At 36.4% G+C, this 14,300-nt stretch overlaps 1 protein-coding gene across 4 annotated transcripts in view; it reads right to left on the bottom strand.

The window, feature by feature from the left end:
- The window catches only part of WAC (WW domain containing adaptor with coiled-coil), an 89,482-nt gene that overhangs the window by 18,001 nt on the left and 57,181 nt on the right, over positions 1-14,300 (bottom strand). For 3 of the 4 annotated variants that reach the window (XM_047755154.1, XM_047755155.1, XM_047755153.1), the window contains exons 5-7: positions 13,781-13,896; positions 13,137-13,249; positions 8,260-8,568 (exon numbers count right to left, since the gene is read on the bottom strand). In XM_047755154.1, coding sequence (XP_047611110.1) covers positions 8,260-8,568; positions 13,137-13,249; positions 13,781-13,896 — 538 coding nt within the window. The remainder of the gene's footprint in view (positions 1-8,259; positions 8,569-13,136; positions 13,250-13,780; positions 13,897-14,300) is intronic. The other variant, XM_047755156.1, reaches the window with a different exon arrangement.

Here is a 14,300-nt window from a genome sequence, read left to right as displayed (position 1 = left end):
CTACAGCTCCGATTTGACCCCTAGCCTGGGAACCTCCATATGCCGCAGGAGCGGCCCAAAGAAATAGTAAAAAGGCCAAAAAAAAAAAAAAAAAAGAATAGTAGGAAAAAGAGATAACTAGCTGTCAACGCTTTGTACATAATCTGTGGCTTTTAATTTTTTATCATATAATTCATGATTCTTTTAAACCATGTGCCTGTCCAGAACTTTCTCCATGCATTCAAAATGCACGTAACAAATCCAACTAGGAACCATGAGGTTGCGAGTTCGATTCCTGGCCTTGCTCAGGGGGTTAAGGATCCAGCGTTGCTGTGAGCTGTGGTGTAGGTCAGACAAGGCTCGGATCTGGCATTGCTGTGGCTGTGGTGTAGGCCAGCGGCTACAGCTCAGGTTCAACCCCTAGCCTGGGAACCTCCATATGCCTCACATGCGGCCCCAAAAAGATGACCAAAAAAAAAAAAAGCACATAAAAATACAACATTGATGTTTTTTAACAAATTGTATTTTTGCAACTTTTTTTTATTCAACCAAGAAAATCTTTATGCTAATACATATAGAAGATAAACCTATTTCAAAACTTTTAACCAAAGTGACCTCCACAATAACCAACTTACTCCTACCAATTGTTTCCCTACATTCAACTGTTAACTGTCACTCATTTCATGAGTGAAAATCTCATTTTCATTTCCAATATTGTATTGGTAAGCTTTCTCTTGAATTTTTTTTATGCAAGTAAAATATAAAACCTACCATTTTAACCACTTCTGAGTTTAGAGTTCAGTAACATTAAGTGCAAACCATCTCCACTACCTTTTCCATCTTTCCAAACAGAAACTATCTACACAATTCAACAACAGCTCCCCAGAGGTCCCATCATGACTCACTGGTAATAAACCCAACTAGTATCCATGAGGATGTGGCCTCGCTCAGTGGGTTAGAGATCTGGCGTTGCTGTGGCTGTGGCACAGGCTGGCAGCTGCAGCTCCAATTCAACCCATAGCCTGGGAACTTCCACATGCCGAAGATTGGCCCTAAATAGCAAACAAACAAAAACACAAAAGAAGTCCCCCTCTTTCAAGCCCCTAAGTAAGCACTATTCTAGTTTCTGTCTCTATGAACCTGTCCATTCTAGATACCTCACATAAGTGGAATCATACAGTATTTGTCCTTTTGTGTCACTTGGCATAACTTTTTTTTTAAGTTTCGCCCATGTTGCAGTGTGCATCAGAATTTCATTCCTTTCCAAGGCTGAGTAATACTGCACATACATGTATCATGTTTTTGTTTATTCTTTATCTGCTGAAGGATACTTGAATTGTTTTTACCATTTGGCTTCTGTGAATAGTGCTGCTATGAACCCTGGTGTATAAATACCCATTTGATGCCCTACCTTTCAATTCTTTGGATTTTATACTTAGGCATGGAATTGCTGCATATTATGGTAATTTTGCTTTACTTTTGGAGAAACTGCCCAACCATATTCCACAGCAGTGTATTATTTTACATTCCTACCAGCAATGCGTGAGGGCTCCAATTTCTCACGGCCTCAAACGCACTTTTCTTTTTTTTAAATAATAGTCATCCTAATGGGTGTGATGTGATATTTCACTGTGGTTTTGATTTGCTTTCCCTGATGACTGGTGACGGTGAATACCTTTTCATGTGTTTACTGGCCATTAGATTGTGTTCTAAGGAAAACACGTCTATTTAACCTCCACTGCTCAATTCTGAACTGGACCATTTCATTTTGTTAAGTTATAGGACTTTGTATATTCTGGATGTTAAGCCCTTAACAGATATGACTTAGTATTACCTCTCTCATTCCATTGGTTGTCTTTTCACTCTAGAGTGCCCCTGATGCGCAAAAGATTTTAATTTTGACAAAGTCCCATTTATCTATTTTTTTCCTTCTGTTGCCAATGCTTTTGATGTCATATCTTAAAAAATCACTATCAAGTCCAATGTCATGAAAATTTTCCCTTATTTTAAGAGTTTTAGATTTTTAGTTCCTAGGTTAAGGTCTTTGATCCATTCTGTGAGTTAATTTTTCTAACTGTCCTAAGTCAAGGCTGATATTTTTATTTTCTTTCTTTTTTGGCTACACTCAATGCATATGAAGTTCCCAAGCCAGGGATAAAATCTGAGGGGCTGGGAACAAAACCTGCACTCCCCGAAGACCTGAGCCAATGCCAGATCCTTAACTCCCGGTAACACAGCAGGAACTCCAAGGCTGGCAATTTTAAATTTCTCTTAATTGCCTGTTCATATCCTTTGCTCATTCTTCTACTGGAGTCTTTTTCATGCTGCTTTGATGAATTCCTTAACGTACTGTTATTTAAATATGTCACAAATATTTTCTTCCAACTTGGTATTTTTCAGCCATTGTTTGCTGTATCTCTCTCTTAGAGAAGTTTTTACTGAAATTTCTGAGGCCAAATTTATCAACATTTTTAAGGGCAAATGTGTTTTGGTCCTGATTAAAAATGTCTTCCTATGCTGTGTAGTAGTGAGAACTACGTCTAGTTACTTATGACGGGGCATGATAATGGGAGAAAAAAAGAATGTATACATGTATGTGTGACTGGGCCACCATGCTGTACATTCGAAAAAAAAAATTATATTGGGGAAGTAACAATAAAATAAAATAATTTAAAAAATAAAAATGTCTTCTTTGCTGGTCAACTTACAAGCAGTATTTTCTAATTTAATATTCTTTCATCATAGAAATTCCCCCAGTCGTCATTCAAAATGCCACCTTTATTAAGTTCACTAAATGTAATTTTAGTGAAATTTACTAAATCAGACCAAATCTCCACACTAATGTCTTCAGTTATTCACCAAGTATGTCTATGGCCAATTGGTCTAATTTCACATGAATATTTGGTAATCCTAAAAGTCGTTTTTTGTTACTTACTATTTTTTTTTTAAGGGCCACACCCGGGGCATATGGAGGTTCCCAGGCTAGGGGTCAAATCCGAGCTGCAACTGCTGGCCTACGCCACAACCACAGCCACAGCAATGCAGGATCCTAGCCATATCTGTGACCTACACCGTAGCTCCCAGCAACACTGGATCTTTAACCCACTGAGTAGGGCCATGGATCACATCCTCATGGATACTAGTCAGATTTGTGTCCACTGTGCCACAACAGGAACTCCCTGAAAGTAGTTTTAAAGCAAAGCAAGACAGGGCTGAATGTGACCCACTGACAGCCTGTTCTGACCTATTTGGTCTGTAAGAGACTTTCCTTAATACATACTGAAAAGCCTTCAGGTTTCATTTTAATTTCACCCAGTCGAAGCATATCATCAAAACATAAAAAGGAAGTTTATTCCAGGTGACAAAGTCACACCTCATTAATGAATGACTAATCATCACTCCCATTAGATTAAGACTATGGAACCAGCATGTTGCTACATGACTCTTTCTTTAGACACACTAATTTTCTGAGAATTGGCTTGAGGTCACGGAAGAGGTCTGCTTCTGTGGCTACTCTATTTGCTTTTTAAACTTGCCTATGCTAATAAAACATAACTATAAATTATTAAACAAGAAATTTGTTGACTGAAATCAAACTCTTCTGGATTCTGGCTCTTATCTGGCCAAAGCAAAAAACAACTACCACATCCACCTATTTGGTGATTTCACAAATCTGGGAAGAGTTAGGACCAGTTTAGGACAGTCATTAGGGTGCCAACCAGTAAAAATCAGGTTTAGATTTTTTTTTAAAAAAAGTGCATCACAGTTTCTCTGTACTTTGTTATGTTACATGGGTGTCCAATAAAGTAATCTTGCCAAAAGATGTTCAAATGCTACCACAAAAATCAGATGTAAATCTAAAAGAAGGTACCTGGAGTTCCCGTTGTGGCATAGCAGAAACAAATCCTACCAGGAACCACGAGGTTGTGGGTCTGATCCCTGGCTTCGACCAGTGGGTTAAGGATTCGGCGTTGCCGTGAGCTGTGGTGTTGATCCCTAGCCTGGGAACCTCCATATGCTGAGTGTAGCCCTAAAAAGCAAAATAAATAAATAAATAAATAAAAAGAAAGGTGGTTACCTGACACCCTTTTTTCACCCTAACACCAGGATTACTCTGCAAAACCAAAGAGCTTCACAGCTTCTTCCTCAATTTCTGTCCCTTAAGCAAGCACAGACACATTTATCTTAGGTTCTTTTAAATGAAAGACACAGTAAAACATCTAACTCTATTGCTGGTATCCTTTATTAGATGCATAACACATGTAACACTTTTCTTCTTCTCCAAATACTTTTTCTTTTTCTTTTTTTTTTTTTTTGTCTTTTTAGTGCCGCTCCAGCAGCATATGGAGGAGGTTCCCAGGCTAGGGGTCCAATCAGAGCTGTAGCCGCCGGCCTACACCACAGCCACAGCAAAGTGGGATCCAAGCTGAGCTGCCACCTATGCCACTCACAGCAACGCCAGATCCTTAAATGGTGAGGCCAGGGATTGAACCTGCGTCCTTATGGATACTAGTCGGGTTTGTTAACTGCTGAGCCAGGACCCAAACACATTTTTTTAAACCATGAAATCATGACCAAGGCAAGTGCTTCCCCAACCCTCACATTCAATACCAGTCTTTCAGTTATTTATTCATTTACAACAAATACTTAATGACTGCCTATTATTTGTCAAGTTTTAGGGAGAGAGCAGTGGCTAAGGCAAAGATCTTGCTCTTGAGTTATTTAACACAGCATTCTACTGCTGATATCCTTAAATACAGTTTAGCTATACTATTAACACTTAAGACCAAGTGATCTATTGTATTTGAATCATCAACCTCTTAATATAAATTATTTGTTAAGGAAAATCCAAATAAGGAAACCACTGTGTTGGTAAAAAGCAATGATAAACTTAATTTAGATAACAAGGATGTCTCCACTGAGGAAAGAAAAATATTTCAAATTAATGGATTTTTGCAAATTTAGACTAACTGGAAAACAATCTGAAAAGATCCAAACTGTTACACAATTTATGGAAATAATATTGTCTTCAACTCCCATACAAGGGGAAATATGTGGAAAGAGTATATACTATTTTCCCTATAGGCAATTTCAAGGTAATAAAGTTTCTTCCTCTAAGTTTAAAATTACATATAAAATTTTTATATAAAGTTTGTGATCAACAAACATATTTTGTAAATCTAATCTAGAATCACCTAAGGTTCATGGAAAATTTTGAATTACGAGTGTCCAAGCTAATATAGATGTGATTTCTTTCACTACGTACGGTTTTATGGAAAGAATGCAGATTTTGGAGAAGTTGCCTCTTGTACCATGTTTTAACCTGGTACACAGTTAACTTTTTAAATTATGTTAAGTTTGTCCAGAATGGTACTTGAAGGAAAAAGAGGGTAGAGGGTAAATGAAGCACAAAATGAAATAAATCATAATGCCTGATTCTACACAAGATAGTCTAATTAAAGGAACAAAAATTATAAAGTGGTCAAGTGCTATAATAGACAAACTTAAAGTGTTTGAGAAACACAGTTTGGGAGTGGTTAACTGACACTGAGAACCCAAGGACATCAAAGCTGGCTCTTAAAGAAAGAGTAATAAGTTCAACTGAATAGGGGAAAGAACGTGTCCTTTTCAGCAAAGGCTCAAAACATGATCTAAAAAATGTGCAAGTTTGCAGCAGATAAATACAGGGAATATGAGTGAAATACTGGAAATCAAGCTAGTAAGACAGACTGCAACCAGACTATCAAGGGCTTGCTATAATCTTACTGGGAAGTATGGTCTTCAAATCCTTTAGATCAAAGAAAACCATTAGAAATTTTTAAGTAAGAAAAAAACACAATCCAATCTAAATTTTATAGTGATGCCACCATAAGTGGATAGACTGGGTAGAAGGAACCACAATAGCCATCAGAAGGTTATTTCAAGAGATGATCTGACTGTCAATAATGGCAGTGGCAAAATTATAAGAGGAAAGATATGCACAAATAAGAATCAGGAGAAAGAGTCCAGGATTTTTTGATGGATGGGAAGGGGGAGAAGAGCAAGAATGCTGAAGAAGGTGAACAGTGGGAGGACAGTGTTGTCAATGAGAACCTAAGAACTGTGGAAAAGGGGAGGAATTTAGGACACAGTCTTCAGGGGAGATGTAACAAATACCAACTGTTTAGAAAAGGAAGCAGATATGTGTGTGAGTTAGACATAAGGATTTGGGTGTCACTTATGTAGACAAGGAGGTCTCAAGAATAGATGCCAAGCAAAAGAGGACATGTTGAGGAGTTGCCATTGTGGTACAGCAGAAACTAATCCATGAAGATGCAGGTTCAATCCCTGGCCTCTCTCAGTGGGTCAGAGATCCAGGCAAGCTGTGGTGTAGGTCGCAGACGTGACTCTGATCCTGAGTTGCTGTGGGGATAGTGTAGGCCGGCAGCTGTAGCTTCAATTCGACCCCTAGCCTGGGAACTTCCGTATGCCACAGGTGCAGCCCAAAAAGCCAAAAAGCCAATAAATAAATAAATAAATAAAAAGAACATATTGTACAAGAAGGAGAGAGAACAGAACACAGTGAAATACTGAACCCTACTGATATTTAAGGAGCAAGAAAGGACCTAGAAATTAAAGAGCAGAAATATCCTAGAAGTCAGGGAAGAAAAGAATTCCAAAAAAAGAGCTAAATAGCATTCATTACATGAACAAGAGGTGAAATGAGATAAAGTTCAAAGATTTTCTTAAAGGCCAAAGGTTGTTTCTTTAAACTGACAATAGTTTTTTTGTTTTTGTTTTGTCCTTTTGCTATTTCTTGGCCGCTCCCGCTGCATACGGAGGTTCCCAGGCTAGGGGTCGAATTGGAGCTGCAGCCGCCGGCCTACACCAGAGCCACAGCAACGCGGGATCCAAGCTGCATCTGCAATCTACACCACAGCTCACGGCAATGCTGGATCCTTAACCCACTGAGCAAGGCCAGGGATCGAACCCACAACCTCATGGTTCCTAGTTGGATTCGTTAACCACTGAGCCACGACGGAAACTCCCTGACAATAGTTTTTAAAATAAATTTTTCTAAAACCAAATAATTAAAATAAAATTAGCAAAAATGAAAAACTGTAACTTCCTCCATAAAGCACTACTACATAACAATGCGTTAATTGAGATTTTCTCTTTTAAGAATTCTCTTTCATAAATTCAAATCTGCACCAGGGTAAATCTAACTTGTACATATGAATTTTGGTACAACCCATCTTTAGGGAAGTTGACAATACTTGGAATAACCTGTTTCATGTATTATGTACTATGTTATAAGAGTATGGTTTAGTAATGTGTGACAATTGCTACAGGGGAAATCCAAGCTAACAGGCATAAAAGGGGAGGAAACTGGAAGCAAAAGAAACCCAATCACTTAAATCCTTTGTCAACAAAGGAGTCAGACAAGAGAGTAACAGCTTGAAGACTCCTCAGGTTCATGTAGTATCTCCTAAACCCAGAGGACACAAAAAAAACTCAACATCTACTGATGTGAATATGCTAATTAGTCTGCTAACGGGTCTACCCATGAAAATTTATTTACTTATTTTAATTTCCTTAGTTTCCTAAGACAGTGTAAACCTGGGATTGTGACAGGTCTGTGCGGATATGCTTATCCCATCGTCCTGCTTCCATTATGCATCACCTCTGAAGGAGTAGTTGTCATAATTTTTCTCTAACTTTTTCAAACATTCTACGGTTATTAGCATAGAGCTGAATAAACACAATTTGGGTTCAATATTTAACTTCTACTCTTTAAACTTAAGTCGTAATCCATACAGTAAGATTCCTTATCTTGTGGCCCATAACTCAGTTTTCTAACACACAAACTGAAACCAATAGTTCCATGTTATGTGGAAATGACAAGTTTTAAAATGTCTCTATTCATATTAAATTTTAATAGAAAAATGAGACAATTTCTAAACTAAACCATGAAGACAATTATCACAAAAATCAAAAAATGTTATACAAACATGACGGGACAGCCGTTTGGCTTTAATAAGTTACATAAACCATTACTAACTGTTCTAAATTAAGCACCTGACTTGAAAATGTCAAAGGCAAAAAACATTCCTGAAGTTTCATAATTAAAAATTAGAAAAAATACGGCTAGCTCTAGATTTAAATCTATGCAGTAACATTCTAGAAGACTTGTAAAATTTATAATTAAGAGTCTTATTTAAGGTAACGAAAATAATGTAATATAATCAGAAACTCAGAAACTATTATTTCAACGTGCAGCATCTAGTAATAATGGCATACCTTTTCTTTCTGTTTTCTGTGCAGGGACAGAAGATGTGGGTGTAGGCAGTTTTGATAAAGTTGATGCTCCATTAGCATCAAATGATTTCTTTGGCTGGTGATCAGACTGTAGCGTAAATGGACTAGAAGGAACAGTGCTTGGGGTAGCAGTTGGATGAACCACTGGTTTGATGGGGTGCTGTACTGGCGTAGAACTACTGTGAGTCTCTGCTCTTGGCAGTCTGTAGTCTCTGTCATTGTGTCTGCTTGTTTGAGACAAAATATTCTGTGGGAGCAAACTACTGGCATCACTGGAATGCTTGTCTTCCACTTTAGTTCAGAGTTCGGAAAAAGAGATGTTGGAATGACAGAAGGGGAAGAAAAAAGATTACGTTAGAATCCTGTCTTTTTAACATCAGCTAATTTTGCAACATACTTGTACTTATATTTTTTATAAAACTGCAAGCCCTGTTAAGTGTCTGCAGTTTCACTACTAGCATATAAAACATCCAAATACTGGAAAAGGATTTTGAGTTCAACTATAAAGCATTAACTCTATACTCAGATTTCAAGCGGGCTACTAGTTTTAGGGGGAATTCTTTAGAACACCACAGTTCAAACGAAACATTTTTAAAAAGATCCTATTGGTGGAGTTATAACATTTTACTCAAACAAAACAAAACAAAACTTCATTTTAAAAATTGGACAAGAGTAAAATGGTCTATTCTTTTAAAATACGAATCGTTGTTCTAAAAATTGAATTATCCATAGTGGTTCAACTACAAAAGAACATTAGCTTTATTAGCCTGACTTTTCTAAATACTCACATAGCTAATCAGTGGACTCTAAAGTATTTGGAACTAGGGCTTAAATGACCTCATTTTGGGATGGTAGAATTTATAAAGAATTCTGCATTCAATAAGCAAATCAATTCATATTTTTAATAATGCCAACAAATTCCAGAGTTAACTATAATATCAAGTTACAGATAATGCTATCCAAAAATAGAAGCCCTACACAACTGCAGCCAAGTTAGAAAACTCTACCTGGTATTATCAGTTAAATTTAAAACAGACCCTCTCCCGGTCTAAAACCACAAAAATATTTTAAACTCAAAAGTACTTTTGCTTCTGCAGAAAGAGTACAAAACAGGGAAAATTTCAATAGTCACAGTAACAAAAATTTTATTTATCAAAAAACTCTAGCCTAAATTAGAAAAGTTTCAGTAACTAAAGGATTAAAGCAACTTCCAATAAGAAAAACATCTTAAGATTCAACCACATGATACATAATAATAATATTACCAAAGGATGCCCTCCCTGTTGAAGATGGTGTTGTTTTTTCCAATTCATGGTTCCTCCAAGTCTAGAGGGCACGAAAGCACAAAGGAAGTTCCTATGCTTACACTACAAGTCAGTTTTCAAGTTGTCAATACACAGCTTCTACAAGTTACAGCCAAATAAAAGGCATTGGCACTGCCAAAAAACTTCAGTCCTATCAAAACAGGGTCTTTTGACTTAAAGACTCAGTTAATGAAATTCGATGTTACAAATTATGTACATATTATCTTATTAGAAAAATGAAAAAGTAGACAGCTATCACAGCAGATTACAAACATGTGTTACATGACAATAACTTACTTATTGGTAAAACTATCAACCTGCATGAACATAAAATAAAACCGAAACATTTTTATTCTGGAGTTTCTTCCTGAAAAGAACACCATCACAACAGAAGCTTTTAGGAACAGATAGAACAGAAACAATACCCAATTCCCACAAACCTTTTTACTTCATTACCTAGAACTTTTATTTCCTCACCGAGATAATTCCCTTTCAGTTCTGTGTGACCACACCCAAAAAGGCATCAAGCAAATGTATTAATGTGAAAAGTAAAAAGTGTAAAGTCAACTGTAATACAAAAAATAAAAATCTTAAAAAAATAAAATCAAAGCTACTCTCAAAAAAAAAAAAAAAAAAGATACATGTTTGAAACTTTGAGGAAAAAAATCCAGCAGCAGCACTACAGCAAATGACGACGCTATAGACACTATAGCCATGTCGGTACTCTATTTGCAACCCCCCACCCCCACCCCCAACAAGAACACTGGGCAAATGTCTGTAGACATCTCTGGTCGACTGGGGAGAAAAGGTGCACTACTGGGATCTGGCATGTAGAAACAAGAACGCTGCTGTACATCCTACAACACAGGACAGAATCCTCTAAGAATGACCTGGCCCCCAATGCCAGCGTCACTGTTGAAGAACCTCAAGTTAAAGTTTCTCTAACCATACAATTTCAATGTTAAATTGTGGATATTGTTTGCTAGATTGCCAAAAAACCTGAAACACATCAATACTTTTTAAAAACCTTTTTTTCTACTTCTATTGCTACTTATAAAATCTTCCCAATCCTCCCTACATACATACACATACACACACACACACTTTTATTGCCTATTAGGGACAACAAAGCTTTAAGCCCTTACCCTACATGAATATCAATGTGCTGGACATAAGGGAAAACTGCCAACATCTTTTGGATAGACAAAGTTAAGCACTTAAATGGCCTAGCGACTTGATTACTACCACACCAATTTTTTAAAAAAGTAGTAGGATATAGTTAAAGCCCTTTCTCAAACAAAACTCAAAAAGTTTTAATATATGACTACATTTCAACACAGACTCACTGACTTCTCATTTGTACTTTCAGGAATTTAGCTAAGGAAGTAATTAGGTAAGTGGGGCAAAGAAAATAACAACAGCATTGTTTACAGCAGGAAAAAGCTAAAAACCACCCTAAGTATCCATGGATTAGAGGATTTATATATATAGGAGCACCCAACCAAAAAATGGAACACCACACAGTCAGTATAGCAAATGCTGAATTATAAAATGACAAGGAAACAAATCCTTGAAATATTACTGAACAGAAGAAAAGGTTAAAAACAGTAACATATAATCTAATTTTTGGTGTAAAATACATACATACATAATTTTTATACACATTTTTATGCAGCCAGAAAAAAGTACTATGTCGCCAAGTATTTCTGAGTTGTAAAATTAAAACATTTTTCCTTTATTTTTCAATAAAAAACATGCCTAACTTATGAAATCATTAAAAAAAAAATTGACTTCACTTTTCTTTTTTAAATGGCCACACCTGCAGCATATGGAAGTTCCTGGGCTAGGGACTGAAGCTGCAACCTATGCTGCAGCTGCAGCAACACTGGATCCTTTAACCCACTGCATAGGGCTGGGGATCTAACCCATGCCTTTGCAGCAACCAAGCCAATGCAGTTGGATTCTTAACCCACTGCACCACATCAGATACTCCTGATATCACTTTTGAAAAATACGCTCACAAATAATGTAAAAACACAACTCTGATCTTACTTCCTTAAAAACCTTCTAAGAACAGACAAAAATAGTAGTTTTAACCCCCATCAATGTTTCTATCAGATCTCTAATTACCCCAAGAGAGGACAAGTGACTTAAACAATACATTACTTTGGAAAGAACAGACATACTAGGCTCTGATCTTCTTCCTCTGGGACCATCAGCCACTGCAAGGAGAGGTATGATCCAGTAACTTAAAAAATGTTATTTTTATACCTATTTAGCCACTCTTCCTTGATACCTGCAATTTGTTCAGGGGGACCACAAGCTGGGCACTATTTTTTTAACCTGAAATGGAAAATCTCTCGTTTTTAGCTATTTGCCAAAAGTCAATTACTTACAAAATGAAATGGGACTACAACCCAAGTCTTCTGTCTCAAAACCCAAGTCTTCTGTCTCAAAGTACAATATTCTTAATATCCTAACCTCCAGTACTTTAAATCATTTTTATTTTCTAAGAATATAATTTCACTAATATAAAAAGTTAAATGTTCCAACGAACACATTTTAAACATTCACTCCCACAGAACTATTTTATTATGTTTCATCTTAAATTGTTCCCATCAAAAATTCAATATCCTTTGGCTGGGACCAAATATATCCCCCCCTCCTTTTCTGGCCATGCCCACAGCATACAGAAGTTTCTGGGCTGGGGATCGAACCCACGCCACAGCAGTGCCCTGAGCCACACAGTGATGATGCCAGATTCTTAACCACAAGGCCATCAGGGAACTCCCTATCCCCTACTTTTTTGTTCTGGGTTATAGAAGAATTCCCAAAACCCATCTTAAAATTCTCAAAATTTGATTCAAACTTTGATAAAGAGCCTAAGAATCTATGTGGCATTTAAACTGTATTCTGGGCAAGGGAAGCCATTGGGAATAGAATACATCTAGTAAAATCTTCAAATTCTAATTTTATTTGAATTTAAAAAATTGATGTATGTTACCCATACTGTTGCCACTTGAACAAAATCTGACCTCAGGAAAACACTGTTATGCCCACAGTATGGAGATAATCCACAGATACTAGGATCATGATGAAATCCATTTCCAAACATAAGGATAAATAAGCTTCTGATAACAGAGAACATCAATAGGTACTTTATATTACTAGCTGTGTGTGGCTATGATTCAATTACTAGATTGAAACCCAGGGGAGTTTTGCAGTGTCCAGTTTAAATGGAGCAGTGGGGTAGTGGTGGCTCCTGTTTTAAAAGGAATCAATCCATAACATGAAAGTCAGTGGCATTACAGCCATTATGAGAAGTGATGAATACTTCTCACAGTGATGAATATGTGTGTACTATTCTACTGCGTACCCTTTCCCTTTACAAAAAACATAGATTATGAGGGCAGATCCAACATAAAAGAAAATTCCTATGTTTCTATTTATTTAGTTCACAGATATAAATGGTTATGCATATAAATCTGTAAAGCAAATGAACTGCAGGAATGAATCAAACATCATATTGGTTCAAAGAAAAAAATTAATACTTACTTCCACTGGCAAACCCACTAGTGGCTGTTGCCTGCATCACCTCTCTTCTGTAATCCCTATCTTTTGGGAAACTATTAACTGCCATCTTGTTTGCTTCTTTTTGTCTCTGCTCTCTAAAAACAAAAAATAAACCCCAAAAATTTACAACAGGTGCAATGAATCTACATTTAACACTTCTTTGCGAATGTGCAATTTAACAGTACATGGAAAATAAAAAAACAGGTTTCTCACTGACGGCAATATTATACCAATTATTTATATGTCATTAACCCTACAACCAAAACTGTGTAATAATAATTAGACATTTATAAAGGAAACTTATCATCCTAAAAGCATTATGAAGATTTCTAGTATAAATCATAAGGAAGATGTATAAATGCAGATTAATATACATTTTTAAATTAAATATACTGATTCATGCACAAGGCCCTTGTGGACAGTTGTTTACCTATCCTAGTTTTTTGTTTTGTTTTTTAAGGTAAAGAGAAATTATGGAAAACACAATGGGCCAACCACTGCAATTAAAAAGGGGAGTGATGAGCACCACACTAAGAAACCTAAACTTAACAATGTTTAGCATTCTAAGATGGTAGCCTATAGAATCAAGAATGAGAAATAATGTTCAATACATTAAAAGCGGATACCTTTCAAGCCACTCTTTTGGTTTTTCCCATTGTGAAACTTCTGTTCGACAATTGTAGTAGTATTTTTTCCCAGAAGAGCTAATATGTTCAGACCAGTCATCTGCAGAATCATAAGGCTTAAAAAATATTTTTAAAGATTAGAAAATGTTACTAATACTTAATATCACTTGATATGAAATATCGAGACCGTCGATTGTTTTCAAAGCATACATATGAAAAAAGATTTGTGTTAAAAGTACGCTGATATAAGATGTAATTATGTGTGTATACCTCTTGGGAGAGCTTAGTCTATATAGACCTTAAAGGATAACAATGGAAAACCAATTGCTAAAATACCAAATTAAACAGATTAGTAGTTTATGAGGCCCAGGAACAAAGACATGAAATCAATATCACCTTGACTTTAGAAAAGCATTACAAAAGCTCCCCATCATCACAGCTTTAATTGCTGAAATAAGTCACATGGAGAGGAGGTTAGAGAACCCACTCTCAAATGACTGATTTGACAGCATGAGAAAAG

This window comes from Phacochoerus africanus, chromosome 12 (assembly GCF_016906955.1).
Source record: "Phacochoerus africanus isolate WHEZ1 chromosome 12, ROS_Pafr_v1, whole genome shotgun sequence".
NCBI lineage: Eukaryota > Metazoa > Chordata > Mammalia > Artiodactyla > Suidae > Phacochoerus > Phacochoerus africanus.
Note: the sequence above shows the minus strand (reverse complement) of the source record. Positions and strands in the feature narration are given on the sequence as shown.